The sequence below is a fragment of the Lemur catta genome, chromosome 8 (genome assembly GCF_020740605.2).
Source record: "Lemur catta isolate mLemCat1 chromosome 8, mLemCat1.pri, whole genome shotgun sequence".
Classification (NCBI taxonomy): domain Eukaryota; kingdom Metazoa; phylum Chordata; class Mammalia; order Primates; family Lemuridae; genus Lemur; species Lemur catta.
This window is the reverse complement of record NC_059135.1, coordinates 99,561,174-99,580,064: the sequence shown is the minus strand read 5'-3', so window position 1 is coordinate 99,580,064 and position 18,891 is coordinate 99,561,174. Positions and strand designations below refer to the sequence as shown.

General features: G+C 51.3%; 1 protein-coding gene across 21 annotated transcripts in view; it reads left to right on the top strand.

The window, feature by feature from the left end:
* Positions 1-13,627: 13,627 nt before the first annotated feature.
* Positions 13,628-18,891, top strand: part of BIN1 (bridging integrator 1) — a 53,201-nt gene continuing 47,937 nt past the window's right edge. For 17 of the 21 annotated variants that reach the window (XM_045559980.1, XM_045559978.1, XM_045559972.1 and 14 more), the window contains exon 1: positions 13,739-14,023. In XM_045559980.1, coding sequence (XP_045415936.1) covers positions 13,940-14,023 — 84 coding nt within the window. In that variant the 5' untranslated portion in view covers positions 13,739-13,939. Of the gene's footprint in view, positions 14,024-18,891 lie in introns of all 21 variants that reach the window. The other 4 variants (XM_045559983.1, XM_045559962.1, XM_045559982.1 and 1 more) reach the window with 2 other exon arrangements.

Sequence of the window (18,891 nt, the reverse complement as noted above, 5' to 3'; positions counted from 1 at the left end):
AATGAAAAACAGTGACAAAACCAAATGCTGGCAAGGATACAGAGAGGTGGGATTTCTCATACTTTGCTGGTAGTAATGTAAAATGGTACAGCCAGTCTGGAAAGCAGTTTGGTAATTTCTTAGAAAACTAAGCATATCCTGACCATATGGCCCAATTGCACTCCCGAGTGTTTATCCAGGGAAGTGAAAATGTGTGTTCACACAAAGACGTGTACGCCATTGTTCATAGGAGTTTCATTTGCAATAGTTGGAAACTGGAGTCGACACACATGACCTCCAGTAGATGAATGGTTAACCCAGCTGTGGCCTATCTGTCCATACCGTGGAAGCCTGCCCAGTGTCGCCAAGGAATGAATTACTGATACATGCAACAGTGTGCACGGCTCTCAAGGACATTATACTGAGTGAAAAAGGCAATTTCAAAGTGCCACATACTCTATATTCCATTCATAGGACATTTTCTTGAAATGACAAAAATCATAGAAATGGAGAGCAGGCTGGTGGCAGCCAGGTGCAGGATGGTGGGGGAGGGTGTGACCGTGAGGAGTGGCACCAAGGAGGCCTTGGTGGGGCTGTATTTCCATCATGATGGTGGTCACTGTGAATCTACACATTGGACGAAATGACAAAGAGCTATACACAGGTGTTGTATCAATATGGTACCATTGTTATGTAAGATGTCACCATTGGGGGGAACTGGGAAAGGGTACACGAGATCTCTCTACACTACCTTGCAACTTCCTGTGGTCTTGTCAATGTTTCAAAATAAAAAGTAAAGAAAAAAAGAATGGCAAAATAAAGACTTCAAGAAAAAAAATGATAATAGATTGTACGGACCTTCTTGTACACCTCCATACCCCTGGGGGGCCCACTGTCTGGTGGCTGTGAGGGCACACGGAAGCCAGCAGCGCTGGCCCCAGGGAAGGGCTCCATCCCGTCAAAGAAGGTGCGGATGATACAACCGCCCTTCCTCTCTCCCTCTGCTCTCCTCCTCTGCTGCTGGTTCAGATGCACGTTTGAGGCATCATGCACCAGATGGGGATGGGTGACAAATAAGGCGACGCCTCCTCCCTGGGAGAGACAGGTACTGATAAAGTGGACCAAGTGCTGTGAGACCTCATGGCAAAGGTGCTGGCCCAGCTGGCGGACCTGGGAGGCTTCCAGGCTGGCAGGAATCTGGAAGTGGGTCTGGAGGGATGAGGGGGCCCAGTGAGGCGAAGACAGCAGGAGCAGCCTGTGGCAGGGCCTGCAGGTGAGGGCAGGCAGGCGGGGCGGGGCTGGGCTGAACGTGGATGCCTGAGAGAGGATCCCACAGGCAGGTGGGAGCTGGCGGTGGGGGCAAGGGGCAGGGATAGGGCAGGGGCTGTGCACAGTCTAGTAGGAATTTACTCTGAAATCCCTAAGCAGTCAGTGAAAGGCAGGAGAGTGGCATGGGCAGACAAATGTTTGAGAAAAATCTCCCTGGGCAGTGGAGGGGACAGCTGGAGGGAGGCCAGGGTCCAGGCGGGAGGGCAGTGCAGACGGGAGGTGGGGAGGCCTGAAGGAGTGCGGGCTGTGGGCACTGAGAAGAGGCCTCAGGGGCATGGTCTTGGAGGCTGCGTAGACACCATGCAGCTGTGACGGTCAGTGCCTTACAGAGCACTGTGGGAGGGGAGCCCAGAGTCCCGCCAGGCTTCCTCCAAGAATCCCTGGAACGGGGCTTCCTCCCGGCTGCCAGATCGGCCCCACCTGGGCCCTGGGGCAGGGTGGGCCTAGCCCTGGGCTGCCTCCCAGCTCTCCACGCTGCGGGCCAAGAGCCTGCTCACTGCTTGGGAATGCCTTAGCTGCAGATGTCATGAGGGCCCGCTTCTAGCATGGGTAGGTCACAGTGCAGCTGCAGGGACTCACTGCCCCCAGGTAGAGTGGCTGCATTTGCAGGCTGGGGGATGGTTCCCACTGAGGCAGCTGCTTTCCTCCAGAGGTGGCTGCATTTGTGTCTGCAAGAGCCAGTCCCAGGTGTCTGTCCTTCGCTGGGGTTTTCTCCCCCTCTTGGAAGTTTTGGCAACAGGCAGTGCTTTATGACGTCAAGAATTAAATCCACTGTGAGTAGTTCACAGAGTATCATGTCTCTTGCAGACCGCGGACTCCCTGTGGGCAGGGACCTATTTTATCCTGCTTTGTTTGTGTCCCCAGTGCCCAGGCTTGCCAGTGCTCAGTGAATGCCGACTGGGGAGATTTCATCGCCTGGGAGGCAGAAATCACTCAAAACCGGCTGTTACTGCACTTACAGGCAGCCTGTGTCAGGAGGGGATACAGTAGACTGCGAAACCCACCTTCATCTTCAAGTTTACAGCAGGGTTTGCAGAAACTGTCACATACATTTGTGAACACACAGGACGGGGTTTGGAACACTAACCCGTGCTTCCTTGCTCTGCATTTCCTGTCACTTCCACCCTCCCCTGTTCAAGCGGATGAGCTCTCTGCTTTCATTCCTCTAGGAATGGATCAAATTCTTAGCTTTTAACTTTTTAGAGACTGGGTCTCGCTCTCTTGCCCGGGTTGGAGTGCAGTGGTGTCATCATAGCTCACTGCAGCCTTGGACGCCTGGGCTCAAGTGATCCTCCTGCATCAACCTCCCAAGCAGCTGGGCCTAGTTTTTATTTTTTGTAGAGACGGGGTCTCGCTATGTTTCCCAGGCTGGTTTCAAAGGCCTGGGCTCAAGCATCCCACCTCGGCCTCCCAAAGTGCTGGGATTACAGGTGTGAGCCACCAGCCCAGCGGGCTTTTTACTTTTAAAAGCCTGAACCTGTTTAGAAACCAGCAGACTGGGGGCAGTGCCTGATGAGTTAGGCTAGAACAAGGTTTCCTCTTGCCCAAGCAGAAAGCCATTCTTAGGGGGGGATTGTGGAGAACCAGACAGGAAGGGAAGAGAACTTAGATGCTTCTGGGTTCCCAAGAGAGACCCTGGCCCTAGCACCAGTACCAATTCTCAGGAATAGGGGGAGAGGGACACAAATCCCAGCTAGGTTGGGGAGAATCTGAGAGCAGAGCAGGCCCTGCCTGAAGTTGCCCCCAGCAGTGGTGCAGCCGGCCGAGAAGCAGCTGCCTGTCCTGCCTGGGCCACGGGCCCAAGGAGCCTCAGAGCGTTGCCCACAACTCCAGCATGGAAGGAGAAGTAAAGGAATTCCGCTGTCTGCCCACCTGCCTGCAACACCCACCGGAGTTGAGCATCCTAAAGCCCAAGCCAGGAGGGATACAGACGTTTCCCCCGTGCTCTGGAACAGACCTGTGCTGCGCTTTGTGGGGGACACACAGACCCCAGACAGGAGAGAGAGGGACAGAGCTCCCGACACAGTATAGTGGAGAAGACGGGCTCAGAGTCAGGTGGGAGGCCCAGAGCCTGCTCAGACGTGGGGCGGGGGCAGAAGGGACCTGTGCCCGATAGAGACCTGGAGGAGGGAGCAAGCGGGCGTGTCTGTGCTCTGGATGGAGATGCGCAGGCTCTCGGTCAGTTCTATTTAAGGCAGCATTGTTGTGTTTGGGGGGCAGAAGCCATTGAATTGGACATTGTCAGATGTTTACTTAGAATGAACAAAAACGATCATTATTCTCTGTGTCCTCCTCTGTGACATATAAAATGCGAGAAACATGATTTCACTGTGAGAGTGACACGGGCCACCTGCTCTCTGGTGAATGTGCGTCTCTGTTTGCCCACCACCCTGCGCCCGAGGTCCAGCCAATTCAGAGCTCAGCCCGTCCGGGCTGCCACCAGCTCCCAGGACCCAGTAACCAGGCAGGGTGATAGAGTCTGGCTTCAGGAGCAATACAGGTTGGCAGGAAAAAAGAGAGTTAGGCTGGGCGCGGTGGCTCACGCCTGTAATCCTAGCACTCTGGAAGGCCGAGGGGGGTGGATCACTCGAGGTCAGGAGTTCTAGACCAGCCTGAGCGAGACCCCGTCTCTACTAAAAAAATAGAAATAAAAATTATCTGGACAACTAAAAATATATATAGAAAAAATTAGCCGGGCATGGTGGCACATGCCTGTAGTCCCAGCTACTCGGGAGGCTGAGGCAGGAGGATCGCTTAAGCCCAGGAGTTTGAGGTTGCTGTGAGCTAGGCTGATGCCATGGCACTCACTCTAGCCTGGGCAACAAAGTGAGACCCTGTCTCAAAAAAAAAAAAAAAAAAAAGAGAGTTAAACAAGTTTGATGACTTAAAAGACCCTAGGTCACACCACACCTAATGCAGCCAGCGTCAGTAAGAGAGACAGGGGAGGTGACAAGGATGGGGCATAAGCAAAAACACACACAGGCAGGTGGCTCTGGACTAGTGCAGCCTGCCCACCGATGAAGCCCCAGCTCTGGGTGGGCCCCACCCTCCCAGCGCTGAGCGCCTCCCCTGAGCTTGGGTGGACCACGCCATGGCCAGTTTTGGCAGCAACGACTAGCGTACGCTTGCTAAGTGCCTGATCTGTGCTCAGTCTCAGGGAGGACAGTGGGGGGCAGAGCTAACCAGACCCAGTCCCTGCCCCTGGGAGCCACGGTTGCAGGCTGTGGTTCTGAGCGTCACCTCTCTTCAGGAGAAATTCTGTCATTTCTCAACTTAGCGTGTGAGCAGGAAGTGATTTTTCCCTCCAGTGAGCACAGCTCACTCTGCTCCCAGCTCTGATCCTCCCTGTGCAAGGACCAATGCCGAGGAGGTGCCCTCACTCGCGGCCAGAGTTAAGAACTGCGTCCCTGAACACCCTCCACCGCTAGTGCAGAATGACTTTCTGGAGGACCGGCTGGGTGGGCGGGAAAGGCAAGCACAGCCTTCTGGGGGAGGACACAGGAGGGTCACTTAGACCCGCCTGAGTCAGATGGGTCAAAAAAAGCTCTCTGGAGGAGGTGACAGCTGAGCTGTCTTTAAGGGGTAACCAGGTGAAGAAATGAGAGGAGGAGAGTTGGGCAAGTCAGACACGTGTGCACATGTCTTTACGAAGGACATATGCAAAGCCCTGTAAGTATTAGAGGCCTGTCTGGGCAAGGCCTGTCCAGGTCAGCTCTGGACTTGGGGAGCCCTCTCCATCCGGGTGTTTAGTTGCAGCCTCAGGGCCACTCAGGGGTAAGACACTCAGCTGGGCCCAGTCAGATTTCAGATATACATGATGAACTTAGGTAGAAGAGGATGTAAGAGAAACAGATAAAAAGAAAAAGGAAAATTCCTCATGAAGAAAGAAGGAGGCATCTGCTGTAAGGGGAGAATGGCTTTGGGCAGAGTTCCAGTTGCTCCACGTTCTTGCTGGCATTGTCAGTCTTTTTAATTCTGGCCATTTTGTGAGTGTGTGGTGCTAGCTCTTTGTGGTTCATTTTGCAGTTCCCTAAAGACCAATAAAGTTGAGCATCTTCTATGTGCTTATTGCTTCTTGTATATCTTATTTGGTGAAGGATTTCTTCAAATCCTTTGACTGTTTATTATTATTATTATTATTATTATTGTTTAGATATGCTGTTTGCCTTCTTATTATTGAGTTACCACAATTCTTTATATATTCTGGATACAAGTCCTTTGTTAAATACATGTACCACAAATAGTTTTACCTGAGTGGATTATCTCCTCATTTTCATGATGGTAAGTTTGGAAGAGCAGGCTTTTTAAATTGTGCAGTCCTATTTATTGATTTTTAATGGTGTCCTACTATTCAAACTACAGTTGACCTTTGATCAATGTGGGGGTTGGGCACTGACCCCTTGAGCAGTTGAAAACCGGTGTATAACTTTTGACTCCCCTAAAACTTAACTACTAATAGTCTACTGTTGACCAGAACATAAACAGTTAATGCATATTTTGTATACTATATGTATTATATACTATGTTCTTACAATAAACTAGAGAAAAGAAAATGTTATTAAGAAAATCATAAGGCAGAGAAAATATATTTACTATTCATTAAGTGGAAGTGGATCATCATAAAGGTCTTTATCCTCCTCATCTTCATGTTGAGGAGGAGGGGTTGATCTTGTCTCAGGGGTGGCAGAGGCAGAAGAAAATCTGAGTATGAGTGGACCCGCTAAAGTTCAAACCCCTGTTCTTTAAGGGTCAACTCTACGGACAGACTAAAATGTAGCCATTAGCTTATTTAACCAGCCCATGCTTGGACATTTAGGTTGTTTCCAACTCTTCACTATTTGACCTGTTGTGTTGAACATCATTGTACTTATACCCATGTTGTAAAGACAGACTCTCAGACGCAGGGTAGGATGCAAATGTTTGTAAGGCCTTTGTTATACACCCCGAAACTGCCTTCTTAAAGGGCACCTAGTAACTTGTAAATGAAACTCAGTTTCAAGGAACTGGCCAGTTCTCTTAGTAGTTCCACAGCTTGGTAGTTTGTTTATAGATAAGGAAACTTTAGAAATGCTTAAAAATGTACATGCTCAATCTTATCACTACACTCGGCTCTGTAAGACTTTTTCTTTCATAGATAATAGAAGATAATTACAGTAACTTTCCAGCGAGCATTCCCAAAGCCTGGACCCTCACTGTGTAGGAACTAAACAGGGATCTATCACAGAAGGCGTGCTGGGCAAAGGGCTGTTTGCTTTTCTGCACCTGTATTTACCTGTCTGTAAAGCTGGCAAAGGTCAGCCCTGTCTCACCAGCAATGAGCGCCACATGTCAGACTAACTACGAGCCTGGGAGTCATAGCAGTATCCACCTCCACCAAGGCCGGTCAGGCCTGGGCCAGGGCTGCCTGTTGTACCTCTAACCCTCCGTAACAGCCTTGCCTGGTGAGTGCTACTGCTCCCATGCAGAGCACAGGCAGGGACTGGCCCAAGACTGCAGGGCTAATACTAACAACGCCTGTGTTATGGTTGATGTCATCTCGATCTACCAATTTTTAGCCATACCATAGACCACACAGGGGTCAACCAAGTTTAAAGGCATAGAGGAGAAACACAAGCAAGCTGATCATCTTGAAAAATATCTTGCTCTCGGAGACTTCATTTGGTGGTGGTCAAGGGAAGTAACTGGTTTACTTATTGCTGGAGGCCTTGCTAATACCCCGGAGTTAGTCGGTGATCTAGTCCCTGGCCCATTCCACGGGCCCCTGCTGCAGAGCCTGGTTAAATTGGATCTGAACATCTGGGTCAGCAGGTTTGGGAGACCAGGAACAGGAGCTTTCAGAGGGTTCTCTGAGGGGTTGCCCTCCCATCTCTGCAAGGATTGCCTCAAGGAAAGCTGGACAGGCCTGGGGAGGCTGGACAGAGGCCAATGTCGGCACCAGCCCAGGCACAGACGTGTACTGCACATCCTTAGCCTCTTTTCCCAGCATTGTTCTTAACTCCCGCCCCTTAACCTAGCTACTCATATGTACCGGTTTGCCCAGGACATCCTGGTGCACACCTGCTACCCAGGTGGAATTAGTTCTTTCCTCTTTCACTCAAAGCTGTCCCAGTTACACTCCATACTGATGCAAACGGGCTGGGCAGAGGCACTCGGGACAGACTGACCTGGAGATACCTAAAGTGTGAGGGATGCCTCAGGGTTGCCTCTCAGGGCTTTATTATGACAGTGGAATATTAGTCATGACTCTTCTGATTGCAAGTGACCTCAAATTGGCTTTAGCAAGAAAAGAATGTACTGGGTTGGTGTAGGTGGGTAGTTGGAGGTGGGAGTGGGTAGGATTCAGGAGTCCCTGGGACCAAGTTCTCAAGCACTATCATTGATTCTGCTTCTCTGTCTCTGTTTCTCCCTCTCTCCCCATCTCTCCGTCTTTCCATGGGCAAGCAGTTATGAATAAAGCTTGTCCAAACCTGGAAGCAACCAAGATATCCTTCAGTGCATGAATGGGTACCTAAACTGTGGGACATCCAGACACTGGAATATTACACAGTACCAAAAGGAAACGTGCTATCAAGCCACAAAAACACAAGGATAAAACTTAAATGAATATTACTAAGTGGAAGAAGTTAGTCTGAAAAGGCTACATACTGTATAATTCCAACTATGTGACATTCTAGAAAAGGCAAAACTATGGCGACAGTAAAAAGCTCAGTGGTTGCCAGAGGTTGGGGGATGGAGGGAAGGACAAACAGGTGGAGCACAGAGGACTCCTAGGACAGCGAAACTGGTCTAAGTAGAATATGATACTAGGATAGTAGATCCAGGTCATTATACATTTGTCCAAACCCACGAAATGTGCAACACCAGAGTGAGCCCTCCTGTGGGGTCGCGGATTGTAACAATGTACCACTCCGGTGGGGTGTGGTGGTGGTGAAGGAGGCTGAGCCTGTGGGGCGGGGTATGTGGGAGATCTCTGTGCCTTCTGCTCAGTTTTGCTATGAACTTAAAACTGATCTATGAATGAAAGTCTCTTTAAATCAAGGAAATAAACAAAGAAGGTTTCTCCTGCTCTCACAGTTCGCATGCACAGCACACACCCTCTGCCTCTCTGCTTTCTCTTTCTCTTTTGCACGTTGCAGTTCCCCAACTATCCCAGGGGACAGTTTCCTCATTTCAATTTGTCTTTTCAGTAGCATTTCTTCTGATGACAGAAATAATATATGTACAAAATTTGGAAAATAAAAAAGGAAGAAGCTGCAAAAAAACAAACAACCTTACCCCAAGTTGCTCCAGCCAGAGATATCAATCACATTTTGGATAGTGGCTGGCACTATACTGTTTACTTAATTTAATATTGCATTATTCTATTAATATCACGTTTCCCCATCACAAGAAACTTCAAGAACATTATTGTTTTGGTAAACATATCATGTGTAGCCATGCCATAGCTTAGTTAATCATTCAGCATTCAGGTGGTAATATTTAGGATGTTTTCAGTTTTGAACTATTATAAATAATGCTATGAATGTCTGTGTAGTTAAAGCTTTGCTAAATTTTTCAACTATTTCCTAGACTTTGAGTTATAGGCTTGAAGAATATGGATATTTTGGTGATTCTTATACTATTACAAGATTGCTTTCCAGGAATTTTGTATCTGTTTACACTCTTAGAAGTAGTACATGAGGGTTTCTGTCTTTCTGGTTTTATCAAGTAACATAATTTAAAAGACAATTTGTTGATTTGATGAAATTGGGGACAGAAATGGTATCTCACCGATTTAATGAACATGTCTTTTTTCCTAGTAAGGCTGACCTTTTAAAACTTATTTATTGATTATTTGAATATCCAACTTTGTGAATTATCCTTTTGTGCCATTTGCCCATTTATATTGGGATCTTACTGTTTTCCTTATGAATTTCTAAGAGTTCTATTTTATTTTCAAAAATATTTTTCTCAATTTTTTATAGGTTAATTTTTTATGTCAAACTTATTTTTAAAATGGAAATAGCTTTTTTCCTGATAAATAAAATAAGGGAGCAAGGATGTGGAGAATGGGGAACCCTTGTATACATGGGTTGTAAACATGTAAAATTGGTGCACATGTAAAATTGGTGCAACCACTATGGAAAATAGTATGGAAGTTTATCAAAAAACTAAACATAGAACCTTCATATGACCCAGCAATCCCACTGCTGGGCATATATCCAAAGGATGGGAATTCAGTATATCGAAAAGATATCTGCACTCCCATTTTTACTGTAGCACTATTTACAATAGCCAAGATATTGAATTAACCTAAGTGTTCATCAATGAATGAATGGATAAAGAAATTGTGACACAGGTACACAATGGAATATTATACAGCCATGAAAAGAATGAAATCCTGCCATTTGCAACAACATGGATGGAACTGGAGAACATTATCATAAATGAAATAAGCACAAAAAGGCAAATCTTGCATGTTCTCACTCATATGCGGGAGATAAATATTAAAAACAATTGATCTCATGGAGACAGGGAGTAAAATGACAGCTACTAGAAGGTGGGAAGGGTGGCAGGGAGGGGGGGATAGAATAGAGATGGTTAATGGGTGCAAAAATATAGTTAGAATGAACAGCATTTGATAGCACAACAAAGTGACTATAATCAACAAGTTAGGGTATACTTCAAAATAACTGAAAGAGTTATTAATTGGAATGTTCCTAACACAAACAAATGCTAAATGCCCAAGGTGATGAATGCCCCAATTGCCCTGATTTGATTAATTCATATTGTATGCTTGTATCAAAACATCACATGTACCCTATAAATACATTCAATTATTATGTACCCATAATAATTTAAAATAAAAAATTGAAAAAAATGGGCTCATGGTAAAAAAAAAAAAGTCACATATAAAGAAGAAAGTAAAAATCTTCAACATTCTATCCCTTGAACTTGAACTAACATTTTTGGAACATTTCTTTCCAAACTTTTATCCTATGTTTTGATGATTTTTTTTTTAAATCTTTATGTTCCTTTATTGGAGCAAGATTCCTGATTGGTATACAGTGATGTATTTACTAAACAGAGACCTGTGCAGAAATTACATACTATCCATCTAGACAGGTTTTTGTTACACTTTGCCTATTGATGGAATAGTTGCATTTATAAAGTTTTATACATCAAAAAGCTTTGAATTTGACCAGGCTGTCCATTAATTCACCTCTGAAAAAGTGGCATTTAATTTCAGCTACTATATTTTACAGCATTAAAAAGCTTATGCATTAGGGAGCTCTGCACAATGGCATTGAGCAGAGTCCATCATACCACCCAGATTCACAGTCAGAGAGCTTTATGCTAGAGAGAGCTGGGACTTACAAAGTGACTCCTAACCACCAACATGGCCTTCTTACTCTGACAGCCCATCTTCTTGACCACATTTTACAGGGCCAATGAAGACATGCCAGTAACTGCCCCATGCATAACTTGGCATTAGAGCACCAAGTCTGTTTGATGGTGGTGGCAGGCACTATTTTATATCCAGCTAAAAGGCCCATTTTAAAAACTGTCAATTGGAGATAAAAATCAAGGGCACAACATATTCAGAACCAAGTTTTAAGCAATCTGGTAACCCAAATAATGTTTTCAGAAACCAATGCGATTGTATCCACGTTGCCTAGCCATGGACACATTTAATACATTGATTCAAATCCCTTTACTCAATCCATATAGCCCTGAGGTCATGTTTTGATGATATTTTTTGAAGTTCAAAAATACATTTTTATGTGCCTCAAAACAAGCATTTTTAAATTTCAATGTATCCTCCAATGCTTTTGTGTTTAGAAAAGCCTTTCCAATGTAGAGGTCAGATAAAGAATCACCTTCTTTTGAAATAGAGCGGTGGTTCTTTTTATGAAGGTATTATGTCATATTATAGAATATTTAGGAAATTAAGGGAAAAAGATCAGCCAGAATGCACTGACCCTAACACATCTACTTTATACATTGTTCTTTCAAGTCTTTGATCATAAGCTTTTAATTTATTTTTATGTGGTGCATGTACAATTTCCTATCTTCCCCTTTTTGCTCATAATTATGCCATAAGCATTATTTTCATATTGCTACATAATCTCTGTAATGGTTGTTTTAAATGATTCCTTAATGACCCCTCCTGTCGCTGTGCTGTCATAGCTGACCCCATCCCGCTGATGAACATTTCCATTGCTCCCAATTTCTCTGTCAAGTGATGTTTTGAAACACCAAAGTCCAGTGAAGCAGAATCTCCCACTGTTCCCTGGGGGCTGACTGTAATAGGATTTGGCTTCTGCTCCTTTCCTCCTTTCCTCAGGGGAGTGTTGGAAGAATCGCTTTCAGAGAATGGTTAGAAAAACGACAAACATAAAATTAGGAAGGAGATGAATGTTGAGCATTTAGGAGAAGGCTGGTTTAGAAACCAAGGCTGTTTAGGTTTTGCTTTTGTGACTCACAAATCGAGCATGAATTTATAACAAATATTTTGACAAATGCTTTTAACTCTTGTGGTACTTGGTGTGTTTTAGGTCTGGTGCAGGAAGGCCTGGGGCTGGATCTCTGCTTGTCATTTGCTGTGTGTGACCTTTAGCAGTGACATAGCCTGTCTTTCTGCAGAATAGGAATTTAGTCAGCCCTGTATCCGCAGGTTGGGTACCCACAGATCCAAGCAACTGTGGATTGAAAATATTCAGAAAAAGAAATACGACAATAAAATAATACAGATAAAACAATACAGTATAACAACTATTTACATAGCATTTACATTGTATTAGGTATTATAAGTAAACTAGACATGATTTAAAGTAAACAGGACAATGTGTGTAGGATATATGCAAATACTACAGCATTTTCTATCAGGGACTTGAACATCTGTGGATTTTGATATCCACAGGGGTCCTTGAACCAGCCCCCCCTCATAGGTACCAAGGGACAACTGTCATAATAGGCCAGGAAGGAGGACAGATTCACATCATGGTGGTGCTGACTGGTGACAGAAGAACCCAGAGTAGCCAAAGAAAGTGCAGGGGGAAGAGAGCGGCTCTGTGAACCCAGGCTGAATCTTCCATTCCTGCTCCTCTGCCTGCACCAGCCCCGGTCATGCCCAGGCCTCCTCGGCAGGACTCACTCTGTTCAACAAGCCCACAGTTCCTGAGAAACTTCCAGAGCCAGGCCCTGACCTCTAGGGCAGCAGAGTGCTATAGCCCTGACATGTTTTGGGACGGGTCAGGGCTGGGTATCAGCAGACTTATTATGATGGTGTCATTGATCGGTTGGTAAAGCTGGTTAACAATAACCTTATTTTCTCTATGAAGAATATCATTGATCATTTTCTTTCCTGCACCGGATAGGAGACAAGTCAGCGAACAGTGGTGGAGAACGTGGGACGGAGAGTCAGAGATCTAGTTCCACGATGTCTCATTTGTAAAATGGGAATAATAACAGCACCTCCCTCACAGGGCTGTCTCGGAGACTGAGTGAGATAATGCCCGTCAAGTCACTTGGCACATAGTAAGGTAGGCATGCAGTAAGCGCTCAGTAACGTTAGGTGGTTGTTATTTTAATAAATTGTTAACAAAATAAATTGTTAACAAACTGGAAGGCCGAGTGCCTGGTGGGCACTGGACTAGGCTCTGCCGGCAGGGGTGTGGAGGCATCGCGGAGGCGCCAGAGAACCCAGGTGGGGACCCGGGAAGGAGAGGGGCTCCAGGCGCGCTATCCCGGCAGCCCGGGCTCCTCTACACAGGGCCGCGCACCAGCCGCATAGCTTTTTTTTTTTTTTTTTTGAGACAGAGTCTGGCTCTGATGCCCAGGCTAGAGTGCCGTGGCGTCAGCCCAGCTCACAGCAACCTCAAACTCCTGGGCTCAGTCGATCCTCCTGCCTCAGCCTCCCAGGTAGCTGGGACTACAGGCATGCGCCACCATGCCCGGCTAATTTTTTGTGTATATATTTTTAGTTGTCCATATAATTTCTTTTTATTTTTAGTAGAGACGGGTCTTGCTCTTGCTCAGGCTGGTCTCGAACTCCTGACCTTAAGTGATCCGCCCACCTCGGCCTCCCGGAGTGCTAGGATTACCGGCGTGAGCCACCGCGCCCGGCCCAGCCGCACACTTTGATTGTCGCAAGCACCTGGCCTCCTTTCCTGGGTGGCAGGATAGCGACTGCTTGGGAGGGACACCAAGGCGCCAGGCCCGCGGCGGCGCTGGACCCAGGACAGTCGTGTTAGTCCCGCCCCTGGGCGGTGTCGCCCGAGCGTCCGGGGTGTCCCTCTCCTCGCAGCCCCAAGCGCCCGCGCGTGCCCCTCCCTTCTCGGGGACTTGCGGTCCGGGCGCCCGGAGTGGCCCTTTAAAAGGTAGTGCCTCGTCTGGAGGGGGCGGGCGGGGGCGCTGACCGCTGCCCGAGGCCCGGCCCTCGCCCCTCCCCCTCGCTCCGTCCCCGCGTCGCTCGCTCGCTCGCCGGCCGGGCTCACGCTCCGCCTCCGCCAGTTGGCTCCGCCGTGTGGTGCGCGGCGTGGAGAGGGAGCCGGGCTGGACGCGCGGCGGGGCTGGGGGCTGGGAGCGCGGCGCGCACAGCCTCCCCGCGCGAGATCGGCGCCCGCCTCCGGGCGAGGCCCGCGCCGCGATGGCAGAGATGGGCAGCAAGGGGGTGACGGCGGGAAAGATCGCCAGCAACGTGCAAAAGAAGCTCACCCGCGCGCAGGAGAAGGTGAGCAAGTCGGAGCCCCAGCCGCCGCGCCATCCCCGCCACTTGTCCCTCCACCCTCCGTCCCCGGGTCCCTCCACCCTCCGTCCCCGGGGGCCGGTCCTCACCCGGGGTTGGGCGCTGTCACCTCCAGATGAGAGCTTCCGAAGGCCTCGGAGGGGACCACAGGCTGCGCCCCTGGAGCCCTCGTCCTCTGTGTCTCCACCCCGGCTGGGGCAGGAGAGGGCGCCGCTGTCCCCTCGCTCCCTTCGTCTGGCCGCTTTGTACCTTCGCCGCTTGTCTGCAGAGAAGTGGCGGCCCACGCTCTGGGCTCTTGGGGCGCGCGGTCCAGGCTCACCCCGCTTTGGAGGCCGAGGGCCGGAGGCTGGGAGGCCAGGAGGCCAGGTGGCGACCCAGCTCTCCAGGCCCACGCAGGCAATCCGGGCGGTGCCGGCGCTTGGGGAGCGAGAGAGTCTGTCCCTCCGCCCCCGGGGCCACTGCAGCCCCGGACTCCCGAGGCGGCTTCCCGCGCCGGCACCGCTGTTCCCTCCTTCCCACAGCCTCTCCGCTGGCGTTCGCCGCGGGCTGAAGGAGGGATCCGGTTTCCCTTCCCCAGCGGTGCCTGCGGCCTGGAGGACCGGCCCGGCCCGCCAGGGCAGAGCGCTGCGCACCCTTGAGGAGGTGCTCTCACCGCAGCAGGGGCTTAGCGGTCTCGGCGGCTGGGAAGGGGGTGGCGGCGCTGGCCTTGGGGGACCATGGCCCTGGTGGGGAGCCGGCCTGGAGGAGGGGCGCGGAGGGCGCCGCGGGAAACCCGAGCCCTCCTGCTGGAGAGCGTCTGGCTGCAGTGGGGGATGGAGTCGGTCTTCCCGGGGCGCCCTGAATGGGCAGGAAATGCAGGGATTGGGGGCGGGGGTCTGCCCCTGTCCGCTTTCTGTCCCAAGCCACCTCTGGTTTATTGAATTGGATCACGCCAGCTGCTGACGCCACTTCCCCTGCCGACTCCGACTCTGAAATCTGAGATTGCAGAATCCGTGTTTCTGCCCGGGTGGGCCCCCAGTGCTGCGCGGTGGGGCCTGCCCCCTTGCCAACCCCTCGCACTGACGCCCACTGGATGGGGACCCAGGGACAGGCCGGCCTTTCCCTGCCAGGCCTTGTGGCTGTTATAAACAATGACTTTTGCAGCCAAGACCTGGGGGCTCCCTAAGGATGCAGCCACGTGACACGGGGGGGGGGCGGCTGGAGCTTCCCTTGCACCTCCCTCAGAGTCCTGCTGCTTATCCTTGTGGGTCCTGGCTAGGGAGGTGGGCGCGTGTGCATTGAGGGAAGGGCTCTCAGGCCAAGCTCCAGGTCTGGCCAGACCCAGCTTGCCCTCTCCCCAGGAGAGGAGGAAGAAGAGGGATTACAGCCCCCAGGAATAGCTGGTTGAGGGCTGGGAAGACTTGAATCACCCAGGTTAGGGGGATGGCAGCACAGATGTACCTACCCTTGCCCTCCCCACCCCGATGACTGGGTAATCCATCTGGGGCCTGAGCCTGCTGCCTTCCCCTAAGGAGCCAGGGAGATGAATGGGAAGCCCCGGGTTAGCTGAGACAAGTTCCCTGCCTCCACCCTACTGGTGTCTGGCTCCTTTCTGGCTCCCCGTTGCTCTTGGTGTGTCCCCTTTGCCCTGGCTGCCTTTTCTCTGCAGCAGCATCTTTGATGTAATTCTAGGGGCAGTAGGCATGGGCTGTGTATCACTGACCCACTGAGCTGCCAGCCCTCTCTCTCAGCCCCTGTTCTGTGGCCGTGGGCAGTTGGCTGACAGCTGGTCAGCCATGGATGCTGGTCTCGGCCGACAGCTGGCCTTGCCCAAGCCTGGGCTTTGTGGGACTGGAGTTGCTTAGTACTGCAGCTGCTCTCTGCCTGCTGGAGACTAGTTAGGGACCCTCCCCCATCAGAAGCCAAGGCTCCTGCCTAAGTCTCTGAAAATGGCTTTCCCCTCCCTTCTTGGCCCAGTGGCAGGCCCTGCTCCCAGGAAGCCTGGTGCCTCAACCCACACCAACCTCTCCTGTTTGCCTTTCCGCTACACAGAGTCTGTGTCACAGCCTGGGTGCTGCTACACAGTATCTTTGGGGGGTGTTCAGTACCCCTTGTCACTGGGACCGGAACCTAGTGGCTTACAGTAGGCAGACCTGCCATTGTCCGTACCTTGCCTCAGTTAAATCAGTGAGTAATGGGGCAGTTCCAGTTTCCCTGTGGATATGTCCTGACCGAGGATAGCTGGCGCTGTGATGGAAGGCCCAGAGAGTATTGGCGTAGGAAGAAGGGCCCCCATCTGCCATCCTCTCTGCTTCTCCCACAGTCTTGCCACATGCCTTCTCAGCCCAAACATCCAGACTCCAAGGGTGACAGTGAGGTCAAGGGCAGCCTGTCCTCTGGAGTGGGGGGAACTGTGGGGTCCCCAAGCTGCCTCTTCTCTGCCTGTCCATGGGCCCTGGGTTATTGACCCGCCTGTCTCCTCCACTGGTCTGGGTGCTCCCTGAGGGCAGGGCAGACCCACGTATGTGCACCAACGACATTCACCTGGCCCGGTAGGGTCCTAGTGAGTGTTTATGAGCAAACAAGGGTATTTGGTGGCTTGGCGTGGGAGCCCTGACGCAGGCCGATGGGTGCGCTGATTTGCGCTGCCTGCTACTGTGCCTTCCCTCGTCCTACAGATCCCACCTGGACACTTTCCTGGTGCCTCGTCCTGGGCTGAGCCCCCAGATGCTGTCCCAGGCAGGGTGCCCGTGACTCTGGCCTGCGTAGAGCTTTGTCTTGTAAGGTCTGGTGGCCTCTGGCCCTGGTGTGGAAGCACTACTGCTGCTGGCTCCCAGCTGCTGCCCCCAGAGCGCCTGGGGTGCGCAGTGTGCGCCTGGAGCTCAGGCCCATGGGTGCCATGAGGTCATCTTCCCATTGCGTTTGGCTTGTCGGACCCTCTATAAATGACTGTGTCCATTTTTGGGCCTCAGAAGGGTGGCTGGGCAAAGCCAATTTAGGGTGGAGCCTGGGTCAGATGACTGAGAGGATTAGAGGTTGGCAGGCTGGGCCCCTTGGGGGATGGGTGGCTGGGAAGAAGGACAGTTGGGGTAGGGGGTGGGATCTGGCCCTTCAGCCCTTGAAGCCCACCGCCCGAGGGTCCTGGGGGAGTGGGAAGCTTGACCTTGCTCTGGCGGAGCGGGGCTGGTGATGAGCACGAGAGGAAGGCCCTGGCGGGGGTGGGAGTGTGCACCCCGTCCATCCCTCCTGGCCGGCCCTGAGCCTGTTGGGAGGGGTGCAGGCTGGACAGTGGGGAGGGGCAGCAGGGAGCAGCGAGGGCCCAGGCTGTCAGTGCACAGCACCGCGCTGGCATGCCGAGTAGACGCTCACTAAAGGGTGCGATGGTGGTAATTTCTAGGACCTGGATACACAGCCATGAATTGCACTATGCTCATCTGTGTGGTCAAGGTCTCCTGGCGCAGTAGCCACCTTAGCCTCCTCAGTAGGGGCCAGGCCTGTGCACCAAGGTTGTCCTCCTCACAACAACCTTAGGAATAGCCATGCTATACCCAAGAGTGTGTGCATGTGGCCCCTTTAACGGCATCTGGGGCCACTGGGAGATGGAGCTGGAAGCCTACCCAGAGCCCCTGGGCTCCTCCCGCCTAGGCCACTGACTTTGCAGGGGCCCTGCCCCTTCCTAGGCACCAGGCCTAAGCTGTCACCCTCTACCCGTAATTCCTGCTGCTCTGTCTTGGTGTCCATCTCTGTCCTTGAGTGTCTGAGGCCCTTCCCTGTTCCCTGCCCGCCAGCCATCTTGCCTTTTCTCTCTCTCTGCCCCTCCCTGCTGTGGGCCTTGTCCCTCTGAGCTTGCACAGGCTTTCCTCGCACCTCTCCAGTCTTGGGGCACTTCTCCCTGAGCCCGAGTTACTTGTGTAGATGGTTCATCTCACCCGCTGGAGGGGGCTCCTGAGTGGGGATCCTCTCTGGATGGGCCAGGTGTGTTTGGGGCTCCATGGCATTTGGCTGAGGAGGTTGGAAGCATGGCCTCCAGACTTCCCCAAGTCCCCAAGGGCCCTGCATGGCTTCAGTGCAGTCTAGTGGCTCATGGCAGGGTCCAAGCCAGGCACAGGCTGTTTGCCCAGGGGGGTTGAGGGGGGCTCACTGGGCTGCATGGGGCACACGGAAGGAGAAGGTGTTCCAGGAGGCACAGGTGTGGGCCAGGGTGAGGGGGCAGTGAGGACATTGAGGACGCTGGGTCCCTGAAGACAAGCGATGGCTGGGCAGTAGATTCGGGCCAGTTTTATCAAGTCATGAACACCAGGCAAATCCATGTACCCCAGGGATGCTCAGAAAAGGCCTGAACTCTTCTCCGTCCCTTCATCACAGATCACCCCATCAGGGTTCCCTTCCCACCTGGCATCTGACCAGGCCCTTGACCCTGGACTTGGCAGAGTCAGCCCAGCGGGTTCCTTACAGGCTGTGAGATTGGATGGAATGAGGAGGGTGCTCCTGTCCATGAGGCTCCAGAACCCCTGAGTCCTACCCTCCGCGTGAGGCCCTCTGTCCTCACATGGCTACAGGAGGGACAGCAGGGAGGTCAGGGGCTCCAGGGTCCCCTGACTGGCTGCGGGACCTTCTTGAGCCCAGTTTCTTCAGGTATAAAATGAGGATAATAATGGTTCCTCTTCACATGTGTGTTGTGAAAAGTACAGCCTCCAGCAGGTGCCTGGCACGTAGCAAGTGCTCACTAAATGCCGGCTCTGGGGCAGAACCGACATCAGCCTGCACAGGGAGCCTCCCTCCCACGGCCCCTCTTCCCAGCCCCTGTCCCTGGGAGTGTCCATTACAGGCCTCTATAGACAGCTAATCCCTGCTGAGCCTGGAGCTGATCAGGC